The sequence below is a fragment of the Haemorhous mexicanus genome, chromosome 25 (genome assembly GCF_027477595.1).
Source record: "Haemorhous mexicanus isolate bHaeMex1 chromosome 25, bHaeMex1.pri, whole genome shotgun sequence".
NCBI lineage: Eukaryota > Metazoa > Chordata > Aves > Passeriformes > Fringillidae > Haemorhous > Haemorhous mexicanus.
The window spans coordinates 960041-982788 of NC_082365.1; the positions used below are offsets into that span (position 1 = coordinate 960041).

At 56.0% G+C, this 22748-nt stretch overlaps 1 protein-coding gene across 3 annotated transcripts in view; it reads left to right on the forward strand.

The window, feature by feature from the left end:
* The window catches only part of PLXNA2 (plexin A2), a 138591-nt gene that overhangs the window by 9313 nt on the left and 106530 nt on the right, over positions 1–22748 (forward strand). For all 3 annotated transcript variants that reach the window (XM_059867517.1, XM_059867516.1, XM_059867515.1), the window contains exons 2-3: positions 8464–9718; positions 10133–10315. In XM_059867517.1, coding sequence (XP_059723500.1) covers positions 8531–9718; positions 10133–10315 — 1371 coding nt within the window. In that variant the 5' untranslated portion in view covers positions 8464–8530. The remainder of the gene's footprint in view (positions 1–8463; positions 9719–10132; positions 10316–22748) is intronic.

The window sequence follows — 22748 nt, forward strand, 5'->3', positions numbered from 1 at the left end:
ACACGACACTTGGGCAGATGATCTGCTTTAGCCATCGTGTTACTGAGGGGAATGTCACATTAATTTCCTTGTCATTGCATTTGTTCTCATCTGTGTGGGATCATTTGGTTCAGAGTCTTGTGATCCTTCGTGTAACTCAGCTGGTCTTTGCTTCTGGCTTTGCAGAAGACAAAGGGAGCAGCACTCAGTGCTCCTGGCTTTTCCAAACTCTCAGATTTTCCTCAGATCTAGGAGGCTCTTTTTGGCCAAGCACCTCGGCTGGGTGGTTTTGGTGGAAGTTCCACTGGTTTTGGGCCAGAGACAGCTCCAGTTGTTGAGGTTTGGCTTTGCCCCCCCAGTCCTCGAGCTCTGTGGGAATGCTCTGGGGATCTGGAGGAGCAGTCTGTGCTTTTATAAAACTGAACCAGCTGAGAGTGGGCCACTGGCCCTCACGAGATGTTCTGTTGTGTCTTTGGAGGAAACTCCTTTTGTGATGTGTCCCTGGGTTTGCCAAAGGAGCCCTGCCACAAACTCAGCCACACCTTCCCTCCCCGTGGGATCCTCTGTGCATTTTAGGGAATTTTCTGGTCAGTTCCTGACCCACCTTGGTGCTGTGTCCCCTCAGGGGTGACAGGGTGGCTCTGATCCCCGTGCTGCTCCATCCAAACAGTGCCCTGGGGACCTGGGGACAGCTGGGATGGGGCTGGGCCACCTCCCAGGGGCAGAGCTGGGTGCTGGGGGCTCCCGGGGCAGGCAGGCTGGCTGCATCCCTGTGAAATGTGGCCTCACACGTCCTGAAGGATTTATTGTTTTCCGGCGGGGCTGGAGCCTGTCCCGCAGGCAGGAGCTGGGAGGAAGTGACTCAGTTGCTCTGCAGACAAGTGCAGCTTTGAGCTGCAGCGAGGCAGGAGGCAGCAGAGGGAGTCCTGAGGGAATTCCCGGGGCTGCTGCTGCTCCTGGGGCTCTGGGTGGGATGGGCAGGGAAGAGGCCGGGCTGGGCAGTGACCACGGGGCCCGTGGGGTGGGGATGTCACTGCAGAGCAGGTGACAAGGGAAGGTGGGACCCCCGGAGCAGGGAGAGGCTGTGGATGCTGTGCAGGGCTGGGAGCAGCTGGAGCAGCCCATGGCAAATCGATTGCCACGCCTGGGGCACAGTGTGGGACACAGCCCCAGCAGCTTCCAGGGGCTTTTATGGGATATTTTCCACCCCCACAGGCAGAAACACGGTGACCCTTCCTGGGTGGGTGCTGCAGCTCCCAAATCCCCTCTCCTGCCACCCCCACTGTCCCCACAGTGCCGCTCTTTGTGCCCTGCTCTGAGCTGCACAGGACCTGTGGAGTTCCTGATTTTGCTCAGGCTTTTGGGATCTCTCATCCATCAAAGTGTCCAGCCCCTCTTTAGCCTCAGACCTTGTGGCTGATGCCAGACGTGGACGTCAGCAGCTGCTTTCTCCATCTCAGTCTCAGCCTGGCTGGAGAGAGAGAAGTTTGTAAATGACAGAGATCCTTAGCAAAGGAACGAGAGTTAGTGTTAAAAATAAAGAAAACAAGACAGCTCGTTTCATCTAAACAGAAGGGTTATTAAACAGGCTTGAATTAATCAGAGATCTGCCAGAGCTCTGAAATTGAAAAGCAGGGCAGAGGAGCAGGGAGCACACGAGTGTGAAGGAGCCACTTTCTCAAGCAGACATTGATGTCCCAACACCCTGGGAGAGGAGATGATGCTCAGCTGCTGATGGCACGGAGGGGAGGTGGCTCCAGCCTTTGGGGTCCTTGCCTGGACCTCAGGCCATGAGGCTGGGGACACCTGCCTGCCTGGGAGTCCCCAGACCCCAGATCAGCTTGGTGCTGATCCTGGGAGATAAACCTGGTTGGGTGCTGATCTCAGGAGATAAACCTGGCTTGGTGCTGATCACAGGAGATAAACCCAGCTTGGTGCTGATCCTGGGAGATAAACCAGCTTGGTGCTGATCCCAGGAGATAAACCTGGTTTGATGCTGATCTCAGGAGATAAACCTGGCTTGGTGCTGATCCCAGGAGATAAACCTGGTTGGGTGCTGATCCTGGGAGATAAACCTGATTTGGTGCTGATCCCAGGAGATAAACCCATTCTGGGGGTCAGGGAGCTGCACCAGCCGTGCCCAGAGGCCCCCACACCCCCGGCCCCTGTGGCTGAGAGAGCCCCAGCCCTGCACGGGGGCACTCAGCCCCCCAGCAGCAGCAGTGCCCATGCACAGGTGCTGCCTTGCTGCAGTGTGAGTGCAGCAGGGCTGGCACGGCCCGAGGAGCTCTGCTCACCCTCTCTGCTCAGAGGAGTGCCTGGGGACCCATTTGATTTGGAGCTGGGGCTCTTCACTTGCCTGTGGTGTGCTTGGAGCGAGGCCAGCAGAAGCTGCTGCTTGTTTTCCTGCTGCAGCTCGGTGTGATCCTCCCTCGTGCTGCTCTGTAATGTTCTCTGCTCATAAACTGCAGCTGGGTGTCACCTGGGGACACGGGGCTGGGCTGGGGCTCGGCAGATAAAACTCCCTGCCTTGCCACTGGGACCTTTGCTTAGCCTTGGGCAAATCATTTCGTCGTTTAATCTGCTTGCACCTAAGGTCAGCAGCCATTAAATTCCATTTTGTTGGAATGAAGCCCATGAATAATCAAACGACGCTCAGGTGCACCGGTGGAGAGGTGGATAGAGCTCAGTCCATCAGGACTCAGGTAGGAAACCAGAAAAAGCACTTTCTGAGGCACGTAAAACTGCCCTGGATTGCCTGGAGGGGCTGTGGATGCTGTTTCTGGGGGTCCTCGAGGACTCTTTAGAGAACACCCCTGCAGTGATGGCTCTAACAGCTGGGCCTGCAGCAGGAGGCTCTGACACACTCACAGCTCTCTGTCCAACTCTGCTCTGTCACCATCATCCAGCACCAGTGACCTGTTTACACAGGTCTGGCTGAGCCCCAGCCTCCCCAAAAGCTGACTGAAGCAGCCAGGAATCCTCACAAGTGTTAAATTTCCCCTTGGTGTCAGACTTCAAGGCAGCCAGGTCGAGCTCTGTCCAGCTCCGTGCTGAGCGGGTCAGGCTGTCACAGCCTGGAGCCTGCCCAGGGGAGTGAAGCCCTCCTTGGGCAGCTCTCCACTGCATTCCCAGAGGAACAGCAGCTGCCTCTTCCCCTGGATCTCCAGAGGCAGACTGCACCTTTCTCCAGGATCCCTGCTCCAGCAGAACCCCTGGCCCTGCAGGAGGGCTGAGCCACAATTCCAGTGGGACTGCTGCCAGCCCCCTGACCCACAGGCTGTCAGGTGTGCTCTGGCTCTGGCAGGGTTGGTTTGGTTCTCTGCAGTGTTTATTTTATCCTTTTATTTTCTTCCTTTTTAAAGAACTGTTATTTCCTGCTCCCATAATTTTTGTTGAGGCTGAGAGTCCCTTAATTTAAATTTTATAGCAATTTGGAGTTGGGGGTGTTCATTTTCTCCATTTTGGGGAGGCTCCTGCCTGCCTTAGCAGGCACCTGTGTCTCCAACCCAAGAGGGATTTTTGGGCTCTCCAGGCAGAGCACTCAGGCTCAGAGGCTGCCAGCTGTGGCTTCCCAGAGAGCAGGTGCCAGGTGTGGGGACAGGAGAAGGTGGCTCTGCCTTTCCCTGGAGGCCCTGTGGGCATGCTGGGTTACCTGGCTCCAGCTGTGAGGCACAGCTGGCTGACAGCCACAGCTCTGGGGCTGCTCTGGATCCCCCTGGGGATGGGCACTGAGGAGCAGAGCTTGGCCAGGCCTGTCCAGAGAGCCCGGGACAGCGCCAGGGGTGGCACTGGGTGTGCTGTGTCCTTGTGCTGCAAACTGCAGATCCAAATCTGGGGCTCAGGGCAGGGCCCCCTGGGTTCTCTGTTCCTCTGGACCCGTTGAGATGTGTGTGCACAGGAGGGAGGTGGGGGGAGAGCTTTGCACAGAGTGTGCTGTATAAACAAATCTCTGGGCTCCGGACAAATTTTGTGCATAATTCCTGTGATGTTGTTTGTTATCAGGGAAATGCCTTTTCGTGGCTGGGCTCTGTTCTTCCCCTCCTCTTCCTTGTCCCAGGCCTGGAGGAAGCAATAATCACAATGCTGTGCTTTGCCCTCTTAACTCTTTCTCAGAAGGCTCTGGAATGCCAGCCCTGGGAAGGAGCAGCCCCGGGAAGGGGGGACACAGCTCCTGGCACGGGTCCTGCCCTGGCTGCCAGCACAGAGCAGGGACAGGGCCAGCCAGCAGGCTGGACTTGGGTCCAAAGGGTTCAGGCTGTGTTTTAGGAAAAGCTTGTTATTTGTCATCCCTGTGGGGAGACCTCTGGAGAGACCTGGGAGCCGACCCCAGGCTCCTCTCTGGTGATTTACAGCTTGTTCTTGTTCTTGTTGGATCAAAGTGGTAAATAAAAAAGGCCAAGGAGAGGTGGTGGGAGGCCTCCTCATGGCTCCCTGCTACAGAATTCCAGTTATTCACACCAAGGTGCCAGGAACTGCCCTTGGGGTCAGGCTCTTGGTGCTGTGGTGGCTGTGGTGGCCTGGCCAAAGAGGCAGCACTGAGCACCCAGACCTCTGATCCACGCTGGAAACATCCCAGGGCTTGGAGAAGCTTCCATCAGACACTTTGGCTGGGACTTTCTGCCTGATTAAACCCAAACCCTATTAATTATGGCAAGGTCTTCCTCCACAGCTGACAGATGCGTGCTGAGTGTCCCTCCTCGGAGGGGATCAATCACTGCAGCAGCCTCAGCACCTGGAGAGGCTTCACAGAGAATTCCCAAGGTGCTGCAGGAGGGAAGAGGGCCCAGCACCCGTGTTCCCTCCTGCTGCAGGGACACGGCCAGACTCGGGGCTTTGCCCTCACTCCAGATCCCAAATGGAGCCAAGGGAGGGGGAAGGCTCAGGGTGTGCCAGAGGGTTTGTCCTGCCTGAGGGTTTGTCACGGGCAGCCTGCCCTCCTGCTGACCCCTGGGCAGTGCAGGGGGTGTGTGACAGCCCTGGTGACCTCCAGGGATGGCACTGAAGGGGGTGTCACAGCCCTGGTGACCCCTGGGCAGTGCAGGGGGTGTCACAGCCCTGGTGACCCCTGGGCAGTGCTAGGGGGGTGTCACAGCCCTGGTGACCCCCAGGGAGGGCAGTGCTGGGAGTGTCACAGCCCTGGTGACCCCTGGGCAGTGCTAGGGGGGTGTCACAGCCCTGGTGACCCCCAGGGAGGGCAGTGGTGGGGGTGTGACAGCCTGGTGACAGCAGTGCCACTGTCCCCACTCCCAGCCATGAATCTTAAGGGGCTGTAAACAGCAAAAAGGGCAGAAGCACCCCCAGCTTCCAGAGCAGTCCCAGCCCCTCTGCCCTGCTGGCCAGCTCTGTCATTCCTCAGGAGGGTCTGTTCAGGATCACAGCCCCCACAAAGCCAGGGTGGGATTTATGGCCCAATCTGCTCCCCCTGTGAGTGCCTGGGGACCCTGGTGGCCTCTGGGCAGGGGGAGGCACGGGGACAGAAAAAGGACAGGCAGGGAAAAGCTCGTGGGGCTGGGAGGGTGGGGGTGAGGATGGGGGCTCAGTGCAGGTTCTGGGGTCAGTGGGGCACTGGGGGTGTTTGCTGTGTCCTGGGGGTGCTGGGGCTCACCCAGAGGGGAGAAATACCCCAGGAAACAGGAGCAGGGGTGATGGGTGAGGGCCCAGCCGTGCTGAGTGTAAATCACTGCTCACCAGAGCAACCCCACCCCCAAAGAAAACCCCCCTCAGCAGCAGGCACACACAGCTGCCACACTGGTGACATCAGAATTGTGCCTTTGAGCCCTCATTTGCCACAGGAGATTCTCTTGTTGTTTTGGCTTTAATTTTCTTTTTTTTTTTTTTTTTTTTTTTTGGGGGGGGGTCTGCACAAAACGCCACTAATGACAAACTGTGGTGCCCGTGAGTGAGTGACAGCTGAAATGAGAGAAATGACTAATGGTGCCTCCTGAAGCCCTGTCACATGGAGATTAAATGAGCCCTTTTTTCTTCCCCCCTCAATGAGAATCATGGGCATTTGAATAATAATATTATAGTCTCCATTAGGATGACAGTGGGGGAAAAATCGGCTCAGACCTGTGATTATTCCTTCAATCTAATAATTATTTAAATACCAGATAACTCCTTTCAGCCTAATTGAGGCCTTTCAGCTGCTTGGGTTTATATTGTGTCCCTGAATTTACTCTCGCTTTCACCTTGCGTTACTAATAGCTGCAGATTGCTTCTGAGGCTGTATTTTAAAACTCTCTTCAGGAAAAAAAAAAAAAGAAAGAAAGAAAGAGAGAGAGGGAAAATTAATGATCAAATGGTATTAAGGGTGAGAGTTAAAATCACCCATTCTGCTGGTGTTTAACTCCCCAGGTGTTTGGCCTCCTCCAAGGGATGGTTTGGGTTGGAAGGGACCTTGAAGTCATCCAGGGCCACCCCCTGCCATGGCAGGGACACCTCCCACCATCCCAGGGTGCTCCAAACCCCGTCCAGCCTGGCCCTGGGCACTTCAGGGATGTGGCAGCCACAGCTGGTAACCTCTGCCAGCCTCTCCCTGCTCTTTGAGCCAAGAATTCCTCCCCAACATCCCAGCTAAGCCCCACAGGGAGCGGGTCCCTCAGCCCTGCACCCTCCCCTTGTCCCCCAGCCCTGGGGACAGGACCTGCCCCGGGTGACACAGATGCAGGGAGGATGGGGAGGATGGCAGCTCATGGCCAGTCTGCCATGCTCAGATCATGGCTGAGAGGCAGATTCTCCTTCCTGGATGATCTCTCTGTCCTTGGCACTGGCTGCTCACGAGTGCCCTGCCAAACCTTCCCTGTGAGGCAGCGCCAGAGGTTTACAGCTGACAGCTCTGCAGGGTTTGGGATGGAAACGTGGCTGAAAAAGACCTAAAACTGCTGTGGGCCCACACACCCAGACCTCTGTAAAGTTCCATACTTCAAGGCATTCATTTCCAGCCTGCACTCTCCTTGTCTCACTTTGCAATGGAAGAACTTTCTAAGACCTGGCAGCAGGAGAATTGTGTGTGCAGGGCTCTCCAGCAGGGCTCTGCTCGCTGTGGGGTCTCTGTCCCCCGTGCTCAGGTGTCAGTGCCCACAGGTGTCACCAGCACAGAGGGGACACCCCCAGATCCCGGGAGCCCTTTTGGTCTGTGCCATTTGGAAAGATCCTGGAAAGATCAGGGAATGGTGCTGGGGTGCTCACTCAGGGATGTAGAGGGAAGAGCCTGGTGCTGCCGGGGCTGTGGGAGGGCAGCAGGAGCACACCCAGAGGGTGGCAGGGCCCGTGTCCTCCCCAGGACAGACAAACTGCCACAGCCAAGGTGGGAATGCCGAGCCTGGCAGCGAGAGGGAGGCAGCTGGGGAAATGTGTCCCTGAGCAGAATGAGAAAGCCATTAGGGCTGCCTCTCCTGTCGTGTCTCCTGTCAGTGGCAGCGCAGGGACAGAGCTCCTTTGTCACCTCTCAGGAACAGCCGTCCCCGCTCCCGGCGGGAACAAGGCTAAAGAGAGAGCGGCCGCTGCTGACACCGCAGCTCGGAGCGCCCCTGCAGGGCTGGGAATTGCTGGGAATTCAAATAAACCCAACCGGGAGCAGCAGCGGGGGCCCAGAGCTGCAGAGGGCAGGGTTCCCGTGGGGCGAGTGGGATGTGATGGGTGCAGAGTGGTGCCTCCTCATCCTCAGCCTCTCCCCAGGGCTGGGGTGACCCCGAGGTGAGGGAGGAGTCTCTGAAGTGGTGCCTTTGCCTGCCCAGCCCGGGGCACGTCAGGAATGCATAGTTTGGGAAAAGGGAGAACTTTGTGGTGGTTTTCCCCACTCAGACACCTCCGTGGTCAGGTCAAGCAAGCTGCTCCAGACTGGTGGTGTCTCCCCTGCTGGCAGGGTTTGGTGGCTGATCTAACCATGTGCTCCCACCTTGGTGGCAGCTGCTTTTTGGCAGGAAAGTACCTTGTGAAGGAGCTCCTGCCTAAAAAGCACCTGCTTGAGAGGCACTTCTGGCTCTGGGGAGGGTTTGAGGGGAGATGTCAGCGCCTTCAGTGTGTGCTCAATGAGCTTGCCTGCACGAGGCTTCTTCCTCAGGTTCCCAAATTAAATCAGAGAGGGTTTAAAGGTAAAGAACAGCTCTTATTTCCTCTGCTGCTTCCAGCAACACACCCTGCAGGAGACATCCTTTCAGCCAAGATTGCAGATGGGTGGCTGGGGCTGTGAGCTGCAGGCTTTGTCTTGGGCTGGAGCTGATTCTCCCCTCCCTGTCTGAGCAGAGCATGTTCTAAACAGCCAAACCCCACCACAAATTAAGATGCAAGGGCTGAAACAAGTGGCAAAGCATCAAGCCTGAACTGTTCTCCACTAAGTTATGGACTCGCTTAATTCTCGCTGTGCTCAGAGACATCCTCACTTTATCTCAAGGACTGTGTAATTAGAAAGCCTCCTTTGAATTTTATCTGCAGGGCACACGGGATCTAATCCTTGGCTCTGGGTGGTTCTTGTCTCCACAGAACCATGTGAGGGACACTGCCGGGGCTCAGGACACGCGCGGGGGACACGGAGCTCGCCTTTCCCAGGATGGATCAGAGGAGGACCTGGCCTCGGCTCCTGGACCCTGAAGGCTGCTCAGTGGCTCTGCTCTGCCTCCTCCTGGCATCGCTCTCCCGGAACGTGTCCAGCAATGCCTCCTTCAACACTTTCCACTCGGAGAACCGGGACTGGACGTTCAACCACCTGACGGTGCACCGGGGCACCGGCGCCGTCTACGTGGGGGCCATCAACAGGGTCTACAAGCTTTCGGGGAACCTGACCATCCTGGTGGCTCACAAAACCGGTCCCGAGGAGGACAACAAATCCTGCTACCCTCCCCTCATCGTGCAGCCGTGCAGCGAGGTCCTCACGCTCACCAACAACGTCAACAAGCTGCTCATCATCGACTACTCGGAGAACCGGCTGCTGGCCTGTGGCAGCCTCTACCAGGGCGTCTGCAAGCTGCTGCGCCTCGACGACCTCTTCATCCTGGTGGAGCCCTCGCACAAGAAGGAGCATTACCTGTCCAGCGTCAACAAGACGGGCACCATGTACGGGGTGATCGTGCGCTCCGAGGGCGAGGACGGGAAGCTCTTCATCGGCACGGCGGTGGACGGCAAGCAGGATTATTTCCCCACCCTGTCCAGCCGCAAGCTGCCCCGGGACCCGGAGTCGTCGGCGATGTTGGATTACGAGCTCCACAGCGACTTTGTTTCGTCCCTCATCAAAATCCCCTCGGACACGCTGGCCCTGGTTTCGCACTTCGACATCTTCTACATCTACGGCTTCGCCAGCGGGAACTTCGTGTATTTTCTGACGGTGCAGCCGGAGACCCCCGAGGGCGTCTCCATCAACTCCGCCAGCGACCTCTTCTACACCTCGCGCATCGTCCGCCTGTGCAAGGACGACCCCAAGTTCCACTCGTACGTGTCCCTGCCCTTCGGCTGCGTCAGGGGCGACACGGAGTACCGCCTGCTGCAGGCCGCCTACCTGTCCAAGCCAGGGGAGGTGCTGGCCAGGGCCCTCAACATCACGGCGCAGGAGGACGTGCTCTTTGCCATCTTCTCCAAGGGGCAGAAGCAGTACCACCACCCGCCCGACGACTCGGCGCTCTGCGCCTTCCCCATCCGCACCGTCAACGCCCACATCAAGGAGCGCCTGCAGTCCTGCTACCAGGGCGAGGGCAACCTGGAGCTCAACTGGCTGCTGGGCAAGGATGTGCAGTGCACCAAAGCGGTAAGGATGCGCTGGGCGTGGGCTGCGGGAGCCCTCGAGGGCCGGGTTCAATCCCTGCCCCAATGGAACACAAGTTTGTAGAGTAGGATGAGTCCGTCTGTGCCTCAGTTTCCCTAAATTCAGAGCACTCTTCCCCTTTAATCCATGCTCTCATCCTGCAGTGGGATGACAATGAGGGAAGGGATGGTTTTAAGGCAGAATAAAGTGTGCAGCTTCCTGGGAGTCTTTGTCACTCCCAACCCGGGGCTCTGGAAGCTGCAGGAGCCCTGGGGAAGGTGGCTGGAGCTGGCAGGGGGTGGCACATTGGTGGCCCCAACCCTGCTGCCAGCACCGCCAGCACCCTCCACACTACCCTGAGTGTGTGGGGCCTCGCTGGGCTGTCACTCACAGCTGCCCCAAATCTTGTCTTTCCAGCCAGTCCCCATCGATGACAACTTCTGTGGGCTGGACATCAACCAGCCCCTGGGGGGCTCGGTGCCCGTGGAGGGGGTGACGCTCTTCACCTCCAGCCGCGACCGCATGACCTCCGTGGCCTCCTACGTCTACAACGGCTACAGCGTGGTCTTCGTGGGCACCAAGACGGGCAGGCTGAAGAAGGTGAGCCCTGTCCGTGGCTGTGGAGGGCCAGGAGCTGGCTGTGTCTCTCTCAGGATGCTGGCCAGGGCTGGTCTCTCTCGGGATACTCTGGTGCGCCTCGCTGCTGCTGCTCCTGACGGGTGTTTCCCAGTGGGAAACTGGGAGTGAAGCAGGAGTGGGAATGGCAGGGTTTGGGTCACAGCCTGGTGTTGGAGAGGCAGAGTTCAGCTCTCGGTGTTGTTGGTGTGGTTTTGGAGTGCCATGTTTGGGAAAGGTGAAGTTGGAGCTGCTGCAGGATGGTCCTTGGAGAGGAACCAAAGGAGGTCAGATGGAAATCTTGCAATGGTTTTGTTTCCCAGCAATCCTTCTGCAGCTGCTGTAGACGACTGTGAGTTACAAAGCCTTTGGAGCTGCTGGTGCTGGCAGGACTTTGGCCATGCAGAGACAGGAATGGGTTAATGTGGCTGCTTTTGGAACCAAGCCTCAGGGCTGAGTCCTGCTGCTTCCCTGTGCCTCTTCCCTCCTGCTGGATGATTGATCAGCCCTGGAACATTCCTTGTCCTCTGCACCACAAGCACTGAGAGGGGGCTGGTGGGGCTCAGGTGAGAGTCACAGAATGTTTCTGGGCTGGAAGGGACGTGGGCAAGGACACCTTCCACTAGCCCAGGTTGCTTCAAGCCCTGTCCAGCCTGACCTTGAATGACTTTTAGGCCTTTGAAGTCCAGCTGGGATTTCGCCACTTCTGAGTCACAAAATCCCAGAATATTCTGAGTTGGAAGGGAACTCTCAGAGGAGTTCTGCATTTCAAATAAGTTTGGAAGTGGCCTTGGGGTGTAAGCCTTATTGGCCTTTGGAGCTGGAGCTGCAGCTGGAAGCCAGCACAGCAGTGGGTCTGATCCAGCTCCAGCAAAAGCAGCCCTGGAGCTGCTGCTCTGGCAAGCTGAGACCCTTCCAATTAACCTCAGCTCTAAATGACAGCATTAGGTGAACCTGTTAAATGCAGCCCCTGCTCCTTCATGCCAGGGAAAGAGTTAACAAATGTAATCAACAGCAGGCTGTTAATTTTTGGAGTCCTTAAGCAGCAGGGAATTTCTTCCTCATCTATCCAGGAAGATACAAGGACAGGCAGATACTACACTTGAATGTCTGCATCATTTTAATTACATCAGTTCATTAATATTCATTCAGCACTTTACAAGTGCTGAGTAGTAGTAAATTAGGTGCCTCCCTGGTGCCTCTCGAGTGTCAGTGGGGCAATTTTGAACGTGGGGGAGAGGGAGCTTGTAAAGCAGAGCCCTGCACTTGCCTGCTTCCCGTGCCGTGGCACAGGGGAGAGCCAGGGGTTTTAGATAAATGGAAGAAGAGGAGCCCTCAGCACTTCCCAAATGCTTGTGCCAAGCCCAGAGCTGGGGGTGCAGCAGGGGATGCAGCAGGGGATGCAGCAGGGGATGCAGCAGGGGGTGCAGCAGGGGATGCAGCAGGGGATGCAGCAGAGGGTGCAGCTGGAGGTGCAGGAGGGGACACAGCCCTGTGCTCGCTGTGGGCAGGGTTTGGGGACAGGGGAGGCTCCTCTTTCAGAGGCAGCAGCAGCCAAGAGCCTGTGCCTGCACACGAGGTATTTACGGGCTTGTTCCATGAGTTATGGAGGATTGCAGAAGCAGCAGCCTCTCCAGCAGGGTTTAATTCCTGGTGCAGGTCTGCACTGAACGCTTCCTGGTGCAAAGTTAATCTGTTCATGCTCCTCTGTCCAGAGGGAGGCTGTGGAATCCTTCACCTGCAATCCTTCATCTGTTGGGTGAAAATTGGCCCATCTCTGAAGCAAACTCATCCCAGACATTCACTACAGTCAGGTTTTCATGGCATCTGCCCTTATTTAACAGCAGAGCTGCCTGCAGCCTGTGGGATCCATCCCCCTGTAATTAACTGGAACAATCCTGGTCCCGTCCTCCCCTGTGTGGGGCTGAGGATGCTGCTCTCTCTCTCCCAGCTCTGTCTACAGCTTCAGCAGATTTTCCCTCCTTTCACACGTGGAATTGTCTTTTCCATGGCCTGAGGGAGCCCAGGTGAGGCGGAGGAAGCAGCTCTGCACCGAGCTGGGGGGCTCTGGCTGCAGAGGAGGGAAGTTAACAGGTTGTCTCTGGATTTTGTGCCTGTTCCAAGATAACCAGACGTGTCTGAAGCCAGGGAGTGCTCAGGATGCTCAGGACTCCCCTTATCTCTCCTTCCCCATCTGTGAGATGATGGTGGAAACGTTCAGCACCTCTGTAAGTGCCAGGGATTGGTGCAGACACCTTTCCACCTGATCTCCTCCGTGTCCTCCTCCATCTCAGATCTACCCACACAATTAATGTCTGGAAGCTTTGTCACACCTATTCCCTCGCCCACAGCTGCTGATTTCCTTTGGAAACAAGCTGCTGGCTCCGTCTGGGCTTCCAGGGAAGGCATTTTTGTGTAGCTGGAGGAAAGTCAGGGAGGTGGCTCCGAAATCTTTCAAATTTGCCTGTGCTCCCCCAGTGAGGGCTCCTCACTGGAAACACTGGGATATCCCTTCATGTCCTCCTGCCTTTAGCTCCTCACCTCACTGCTCCTGCCACATTCCCAGCTCCTGCTGCTTCTGCTCCCCAGGAATTGTCTCAGAGAGGGTGAAAAGCAAATGCTGCTGATGCTGTGGCTCAAGCACAGGTACGTGGGATGAAATTCTCCCTCCTGTTCCCCTTCCAAAGCACCTCAGCCTCCTGGCTGTGGGAGGAAGGGGAAAGGGGCCCATGTTGGAGACACAGCTATTCAGAATCAGGGATTCCTCCCATAAAACCATTTCCACCAAGCAAAATGAGAAGGGACATTAATGCAACAGTTAACAGCAACTAAGTGCTGGGGGGAGATGTGTCAGCTTGCTTGTTCTGTTTATGGGCTTCATACAATTCTATCAATATTGATGTGTGATGCCTTTGATTTTGACACTAATCATTGCCATGAATTAAGTTTGCAGCCATATAATTAGAACTGCTATTAATAGGGCCTCAAGCTAAGCACTGCTGTGCTAGTTGGCTTTTTCCTGATGGAAAACGGCATCCACGGAACTCAGCTCATGTGGTGTGCCCAGGAGGTGCTGAGCCTGATGTGGAAATTGCACTGGCTCTGCTGAGAGAGGCAGGCTCGTGGGGAGGGCCTGGCTCAGAGGTTTCCCAGGAATTCCACCCTTAAACTTCCCAGTGGTTTGCTGCTCTTGGGGTGCACAGCCTCAGTGGGAGAGAGGGGGATTGCAGGGAGGACAGAGCAGCGTGCAGGGCTGTGGCTGCTGTGTTTCCATTCATCTCCCCCTCCCTGTGGCAATCCTCTGTTTGTCCCCGTGCCCCAGCAGAGCTGTGTCAGCCCCGTGTCCCTGCGCACGCCTGGTTCCATCTCATCAGCCTGAGCTCAGCCTGGGATGGCAGCAGGGCTCAGCACTAAAAATCAATCTTGTATTTCATCCCGAGAGGTCTGTTTCTTATTAGGTCTAATAAATCAGTGAAGTGCCCTTCATTCAGCTTGTCAATGCAGGACATTGTTTGTGATCAAGAATAAATAAATGTCTCTGCTCTGTCTGCCAGTCGCCATCTAGGTATTATTTTTCCATCACGCTGTTTATGCTGGCTGTAGGAAAAATGCAGTTCCTGCAGCCTTGCCTGCCTTCCCACGGGCTGGGAATGCTCCTGGGTGGTAGAGGAGAGGGAAAAGCTGGAGCAGTGACGTTGTGCCTGGGTTTCACCCAGCGCTGAGTTGCTCAGTGGTGATAAGGCTTTAATTTGTGTGCTTGGAGGTGTGGAGGTGTTGCAGTGCTGCAGGCAAGGGCCCAGGTGTGGTTATTTCAGGTGCCCTGAGGTGAAGGATAAAGTGTGTGAATGAAATCACCCCCAGTTCTCCTGGAAAAGGGTGTCACTGTTGTTCTGGCCACCTGTGACACCGTCCCAGGGCAGCTGCACTGGACGTGGCTCGAATCCATCCCGGGGCCACTCCAGAGAGCTGCTCAGGGTCTGCCTGCAGGAGTGCCACAGAGAAATGCACGGTGCTGGCACTCTGTTCACGATGGGAACACACTCCTGCCACCTGCAGAATTCCTGAACTCTGTCCTTGTCCTGCACTCTGCCAAGGGACAGCCACGAGCGATCGGCTTGCGCCGCCAGGGGAACGCGGAAGTTTTAAGTGCCTTGTTACGTCTTGGGACGTGAGAGTTTTATTCAGCTTGGCTGATTTAATTTGTTCCATTAGTGGGAATAAAGGAGGTCTTTCACAATGAAATATATATGTCCCAACCTGTCCTTAGATGACTTCATTTTACGGGTGGTTATCTCATCCCGGTGATTTATCCTTCGTTATCGCCCCCGCGCCCGCCACACTCCAGGAAAACTCGGTTGCATCAGCCTGTGGAGAAGCCAAGAGGACACCAGGCTGTTATTGAGCAGATGAAAATCATCCATTTGCAGGCGCCTTCCGAAGGATTTGTCTGGTTTTAGCTGTAGGGTGGGAGGTCAGGGGCTCTGCTGGCTCCCTGGTCAATCCATCACCCTCAGAGTGCAGATTCCCCACGTCCCAGCAGAGGTGGGAGAGGGCAGATGGTTCTTGTTTGGCTGAAGAAGTTGTTTAATTGAAAGGTCTGAGAAAAAAATTTTTGCCCAGTGGTGTGAAATAAGGTGGTGTTTGTTCAGTACTGTACTTGCTGCTGTGGTCAGAGGAGCTGGGATTTATTTTCTCCCTAAACAAGGATTTTCCAGCCTCAGAGAGTAATTCCCCTTTGCTTCATCTGTGCTGAAAAGGGTCCCCAAAATGCCCCATGGTCCCTCACATTTATTATTTTTCATAGCCAGAAGTTGGAATCTTATTAATTGGAATTTGTGCAAGGGAATGGGAAAAGTGCTGGAAGCCAGAGGAGAGCTCTGGGGTGTGTTTGGGGCTGGAGATGGGGCAGAGCTGCCAAGCTCCTCCAGACTGTGGCTCTGAGCCCTCAGGAGTGTCCCTGCCACCTCTTAATGGCACGAAACTGGCCTCTCTTGTCCCAGCATCCCTTCCCTGGGCCGGGGATCTGGCTCCTGCCAGAGCAAGCCACGTCAGAAAAAAGCCAGGAGTTGGCAGAGACTTTTATAGCTGCTGGAGAGGGAAGGGACAGGTGTTCAGGAAGTGCTGGGGATGTGAAACGGAGCCAGGTGAGCTCGGGGGCTGCTTTAATCTCATTTCTTGGCTCAGGAGATGGGGATGACTCTGGGTTTTTATGCAGGCTCAGGCACCTTGAAAAGTCAGCTGGAAATTTTGGAGGGCAGCGACTGCGTCTGGCTCAGCCCTAAATCAAGTGGGGTTGGTGAGGCTGTGAGTGCTGAGCAGCCCTACCCATAGAATCCATCCTGCCTGGAATCCACCCTGCCTCTGGAACCATGGAATCAGGGCATGGCTTGGTTGGAAGGGACCTCCAAAGGCTCTGCAATGAGCAGGGGCACCTTCAGCCAGAGCAGGCTGCTCAGCACCCCCTCCAAACAAGGTTTTCATCTTGAATTTCACAGATAATTCATCCCCACACCTTCTCCCAGAGGCATTATCTCCCTCATGAGCACCAAGTGAGGCAGAAGTTATTCCTCCTCCGTTTCACCACGTTTTCATCAGGTTCAATAATGAGTTTCTACTTGAAATGATCTTGGTGAAAAATATCACGAAATTCCAAACTCTTTGGTGAACTCCTGTTGGTTTTCCTGTCCCTGCTTTCCTTGGAGTGTGGAGCTGGAGGAGTTGCTGTTCTGGGTGTTGCTGGCTTTGGGGGTAGGGCAGTGTCAGACTCCTGCCTTTCCACCCACGAGTCAAGAAGTTCATGCTTTCTTTGCTATAAACATATTTTCCTGCAGGCTTTTAAAATCCTCAGAGGTCAAAATAACACAGGTTTTGGTCCATTTGTAAGATCTTAAATCCCTGGGTGGCAAGAAATACTGTGAGAAGCCCGGGCTGTGTTGCTTCTCTAAATGCCTCCTCGAGGCAGTAAAAACAAATGTGGAAACCACAAATGTGCCTGGAGAGAGGGGGAAATGTGCAGGGAGAGTCCCGGGCACTGCCACAGCCCCAGAGCTGCTGCTGTGGCTGCCTGGGGTGGGATTTGGGGACAGTCAGAGGGTGAGGTGGATTTAGGGACAGTCAGAGAGTGAGGTAGGATTTAGGGACAGTCAGGGGCTGAGGTGGGATTTAGGGACAGTCAGAGGGTGAGGTGGATTTAGGGACAGTCGGGGGCTGAGGTGGGATTTAGGGACAGTCAGAGGGTGAGGTGGGATTTAGGGACAGTCAGAGGGTGAGGTGGGATTTAGGGAAAGTCAGAGGATGAGGTGGGATTTGGGGACAGTCAGAGGGTGAGGTGGGATTTAGGGACAGTCGGGGGCTGAGGTGGGATTTAGGGACAGTCGGGGGCTGAGGTGGGATTTAGGGACAGTCAGGGGGTGAGGTGGGATTTGGGGACAGTCAGAGGGTGAGGTGGGATTTGGGGACAGTCAGGGGGTGAGGTGGGATTTAGGGACAGTCAGGGGGTGAGGTGGGATTTAGGGACAGTCAGGGGGTGAGGTGGGATTTAGGGACAGTCAGGGGCTGAGGTGGGATTTAGGGACAGTCGGGGGCTGAGGTGGGATTTAGGGACAGTCAGAGGGTGAGGTGGGATTTAGGGACAGTCAGAGGGTGAGGTGGGATTTAGGGACAGTCAGGGGCTGAGGTGGGATTTGGGGACAGTCAGGGGCTGAGGTGGGATTTAGGGACAGTCAGGGGTTGAGGTGGGATTTAGGGACAGTCAGGGGGTGAGGTGGGATTTGGGGACAGTCAGAGGGTGAGGTGGGATTTAGGGACAGTCGGGGGTGAGGTGGGATTTAGGGACAGTCGGGGGCTGAGGTGGGATTTGGGGACACTCAGGGGCTGCGGTTCGAGGTGGGAATGGCTGGAGGCTTTCCCTGCGTGCCTGATGATGCTGCCTTTAACACTCCCTCCATCCCCTGATGGATTTTACAGCTCGTTGTGGCTGTAAACACCCGGTGGGTGCCTCTTGCAGTGAGCTGGGCAGTAAAACCCCGGGGGTCTGGGGCGGATCCATCACGGAGCATCCCCCGGTATTGCAGGTCTGGAGTATGTTTGGGCTAAATCGTTCTGCAGAGCTTTGAAGGCAAAGGGCAGCAGGCTGTGACCCTCTCTGCTTTTCTTCTTTGTGCAGAGCCTTTCACACCAGCAGCTCGGTGTGGTGACTGAGAAATGAATAATTGGAATATCTGGAAGGTGCAGGAGCAGTGGAAGGGAGAGTGGGGAGCTGCAAGGACACTCAGGCTGCTCTCTGCCCCTCTGCTCCCAGCAGGGAAAGGGAGAGCTGCACCTTCTGATCCACGGGGAGTTCAGCTGAGGGTTTGTAATCCAAAGTGCAAAGAAAGCAAGATAAACACTGGCCTTCGTGTCAGCAATCAACTGATGGATATGTTTAAATTTAGTATATTTTGGAGCAAAGCACATTTGTTGTGATTTGCCCTCGATGTTAGGGGAGTTTGGCCGTGCCAGGGGCTGGGACTGGGCTGACTCCAGCAGCCCCTGAGTGGGGATTCCCAGGGACACGCAGCAGGAATGGGACAGACAGCACCAAGCACAGGGCTGGGGAGAGAAAGGCAGCTCAGTGTTTGCTTGAGAAAACAAACAAGTCTCGTGTTTTCGAGAGAGCTGTGCGAGCCTGTGATCAGAGGCAGCACGGCCCAGGTCCAGCAGGAGCTCTGCTATCCCTCCAGGAGCATTAAAGAGCAGCCCTTGCCTGCTGGAAATTGTTGATAAAGCTCGCTTTTTTAGAGTCATTTCTGCTTCTCTAGCACAAATGTACGATTCCTTGTTTGGATGTGTTGCTTTCTTCATTCACTTTTATTACTGGGGACATTTACATGAAAACAGCTTTTTTTGACTTTTTTTTTGCCCTCGCAGCACATTTCCCAATTGCAGCTGCAATTCCTGCGTGGGAGGAGAAATGCACCTTCCCTGGGAATGGGAATGGGAATGGGATGGGAATGGGGATGGGGATGGGGAATGGGGAATGGGGAATGGGAATGGGGATGGGAGTGGGAATGGGGAATGGAGATGGGGAATGGGGATGGGAGTGGGAGTGGGAATGGGAATGGGGAATGGGACTGGGAATGGGAATGGGGATGGGAATGGGGAATGGGAATGGGAGTGGGGAATGGGAAATGGGAATGGGAATGGGGATGGGGATGGGAGTGGGAATGGGGATGGGAATGGGGAATGGGAAATGGGAATGGGGATGGGAATGGGGATGGGGGAATTGGGATGGGAATGGGATGGGAATGGGATGGGAATGGGAATGGGAATGGGAATGGGAATGGGAGTGGAGATGGGAATGGTAATGGGTATGGGGATGGGAATGGGATGGGAGTGGGGATGGGAATGGGGATGGGGATGGGGATGGGGATGGGGATGGGGAATGGGAATGGGAATGGGATGGGAATGGGATGGGAATGGGAATGGGGATGGGGAATGGGGATGGGGATGGGGATGGGGCACTGAGCAGGGCTGGCTCCGGTCCCACAAAGGCTCTGTGTGAATGGGGACAGTAAATGTCCCCAGCTCCCAGATTTATTCCTTCATCAGGTATTTAAATCCATTCTGCTGCATAGGATGCTGCTGTCAGGGAGGCTGCTGCTGTTTCTCTCTGTGGAATAGAGGTGGGGGCTGTGAAGGCTCTGCCCAGCCAGGCCCCCTCCCACAGCCCCAGAGCCAGCGTGGTTTGGGCAGGGGCAGCAGGAATGGGCTGGGGAAGGGGCTGGGGGGGCCCTGCTCAGCCTCTGCTCAGAGTGGGGGGGTTTATGGAACCCCAGCAGAGGGGTGAGCAGGAGGGGGCTGCAGGGCTGGCAGGGCTGGGCACATCCACTCTGGGATGGTCCCAAATCCCCGTGGCCTGGGGAGGAGCTGGGTGGGCTCACAGTGCCATGGCCAGCTCTCTGGCCACCCCACATCCCCCATCTCAGCAGGGACGGCTCCCACAGACCCCTCTGCCACCCCCAGCCAGGCTGGGCCATGCCAGGGTGGAACATTTTCAGGAGTTGCAGGAAATGCTCTGAAACTGTGCAGTCATGGAACCAGACAGGTCAGGGAAGAGCTGAGGAACTAAAATTAGCAGGAGTGCCCCAGGCAGAGGCCACCTGGGGCTTTGTTTCGTTTCGCTCTCAACTTTCATCTCTTTTATTTATCATTTGTGGCTGATTGATTTTTACTTTTTTTTTAAAGCTTTTTTTTTTTTCCCCTTCCCTCCTTTGAAGGCGAGGAGCTTTGCTGGCTCATGATGTGCAATCCCTGCACTCCCAAGGCTGGCACTGCCCCTTCTGGCCCAGTTCTGCCTCCCCCTGAGCACTGGGAGCAGTGCTGGGCCAGCCCCAGCCCCACCCTGCACCACATCCCCTCCTCTCCAGCCTTCCTGGGCTGCTTCTTGTGCTCAGCCCTGCTCCACCCCGGCCTGTCACAGGGTTTGGGCCTCTGGGAGCTGGAGGGCTCCCATGATCATTTCAGGCTGGATTTTAGAAGCTGGGGCTGCCCCTGGATCCCTGGCAGTGCCCAAGGCCAGGCTGGACAGGGCTGGGAGCACCCTGGGATCATGGAGGGGGTCTCTGGGCATGGAATGAGAGGAGATTTGAGGTCCCTTCCACCTCAGGCCGTTCTCTGGCTGGATGGACAAACCCTCCAGCCAGCACTGGTGTGTCTGTGCCCCCCTGGGAGCTCAGCCTGGTGGTCTCCCCCTCTGAGGAGGAAGAGGAGGCAGGGCCTGCCTTCCCCTGCCCGGGCTGGCCTGGCACCCTGCCCTCCCTCCTTCCCTCAGACCCAGATGGTCTCTGTCCCTCCTTGCCAGGCATGCAGCAACACTCCCCTGCCCTCCTGCCATCCTCTCCTGCAGCCTTTCAGCCTCCATCTCCTCTTGGTGCCTCCCAGGCACCTCTGCAGCTCCTGGCTGGGGGAGGATGCCCCCACCCTCCCTCTCCCCATCCAGCACTGACATTTTGGAGAGGGATTACAGCTCCAAGTGCAGCAGCCTGGCCATTTGGCTCGGAACTCGTCCCTTTGGAGAATCTTTTGCCTTCATTATCCAGCAGAGAAATCTGCTCCAGCCGCCTGTGTGTGCTGGGAATGGGAGGAGCAGCAGCAGCCCCTGTGCTGATCCCCCTCCCCAGGTGTGTGCCCCTTCCACCCCAGCCAGGACCACCAGGACGGGCTGGGGGCCAGAGCTCTCTGCCTTTGCTTGTTATTCCTCAAAATGAATTAAACTGGAGATATTCATCTTGAGATGGAGAGGGGGGATTTTTTCCTTATTTTCCACTCTTTCCCCCCTCCCAGACTTTTCCACAGGATTGTTGGCAGCAGCCTCTGGGTGGCCAGGAGGGCACCTGGCAGCAGCTCAGCAGAGGGGATTGGATTGCAGGCTCAGAAATCCCTCACACTGCGAGCCTGCTCTCCTGCTGCCGTGTGGCACCTGGCCCCGGGACGCTGCCTGTCCCTGCCCCCCTGCAGGTGACCCTGCTGGCCCTGCTGGTGGCCTGGCTGCTCTGTGCAGGCCATCCCGAGGCTCCTGGCACTGCCCTCAGGGGTCCTTGGGGTGGATCTGGGGCACATTTTTTATAAGACTTCTAACAATCTGTATTAAAAATCTGCAGCTGCTGTCAGCTGTGAGGCACCTTCAGCCGAGGGCAGCCCCCGGGATGGGCACAGGGGACAGGGCCAGGCTGGTGCTGGGCACAGGGGACAGGGAGGTGTGCCCGGGAGGGGAGGTGGCTGGAGCTGATCACACATGAGCATTGCTGGCTGCAGCTCCCCTGGCTTCCAGCAGCTCCTGGCTGTGGGTGGCTGCAGCTTTTCTCCCTCAGTTCTACCCCAAACCTGTTTCAGATTAAAAACAAACGCTGTTGCAGATCGGTTTGTCAGTCACTCTAGACATAATCTCCCAAAATAATCTTTTACCAGCCCTCTCCTCCCCCAGGATGGGCAATAATTGTTTCAAGACATGTCAGCCTTTGTTTGAAAGTGAGCTCTGTGTTTTCCTGAGGCTCATTGGAAGGGAAAGGAAAGAGGTGCTGAGCAAGGACTGCAGGGAGAGGAGGGTGGGGAGGGAGGAGAGGCTGATGTGGCAGCCCTGAGATGCTGGGGACAATTTTCTGCTGGGCTGGGACAGCGGGGGTGGTGACCCTGGGCAGGCTCAGGGGAGCTCCAAACCCCTGCAGCACCCTGGGCAGAGGAGAGGGATCTGTTTTCCCTTGCTCCTGCCTAAACAGCAATCAGTGCTGGAAAACAATTCCTCCCAGTGATTTCTACACAGCTGGGCTCAGTGTTAGTCCATTAACCCACCTCCATTCCCTGCAGCTGGATCTGAGGGGCAGTGCCCAGGGGCTCCTCCTGTGCTCCTGGTTCCTCTGCTCCGTGCCTGTGCAGGGTCAAGGCTCAGGGTCTGCCCCTCTCTGCTCTCCTGAGCCCTGGCAGCACTGGAAATGCCTTTTGGGAATGCATTTCCCCCAAAAAAAGTGGCTTTTTATGCGAGTGCAGCTATGGCCAAGGAGGTTTTTAAAGGGAATCAAATGCCAAAACTTTAAAGGAGTTTTAATCCATCCATAAGAGGTAATTTTTAGAAAAGCAGGGTTGCTATCTTTGCAGCCCCTGTGTTTTTTGGAGGCTTGCTCTCCCACATCAGCCTCCCCCAGCTGTGTGTGCTCCTGGTGTGCCCAGCACACGTGGCCCACGTGCCAGGCAGGGAAATATTGCAGAAGTGCCCTGGGACCTGCCAGACCCCCAGGGCTGAGATGTTCTCACCTGGCTGTGCTGCTGCTGCTGCTCTGCTGCAGAAAGGGAGCTGGCAGTGCTGGGAACTGGCCACCACTCCCAGCAGGAATTGCTTTGTGGGCTCTCCTGGCAGCCCGAGCATCTGGGACACGTTGGTTCACAAGTGTGGGAATGGCTTATCAGGGAATTGTGGTTTGGATTACAGCAAAATCCCAGAATGAGCAAATCCCTGCCTAACCTGGAGGGCTCTGTCAGCCTGCCTGGGGTTTCTGACAGGAAAATGGAGCTGGCAGAAGTTTCATGTGCCCCCTGGGAACTTTCTCCCAACTCACATCCCGTTAGGAGAAGAAAGTGAAAATATTTCACTGCTCCCTCCCTCCTTATTTCTGGGCCTTCCTGCATTTGGATTTTCCATTTCTTGCCTCTCCTGGTGGTGCTGCTGAGTGCTGGAATGGTCCAGACAATGATTTCCCTTGCCCAGCCACTGCTGAAGCTCTTTGTGTGCCTGAGCTAAGGTGGAGAACCCCCCAGGAGGAGCAGGCAGACCCCAGCCCACCCCACCTTGCCGGGTTCTGCCGGCTGCTCTCTCTCCCCTGCATTATTCAGAGCCGTGGGGGATGTGATTTACATTCCTCACAGCACCGTGGGATCTCTGATCCCC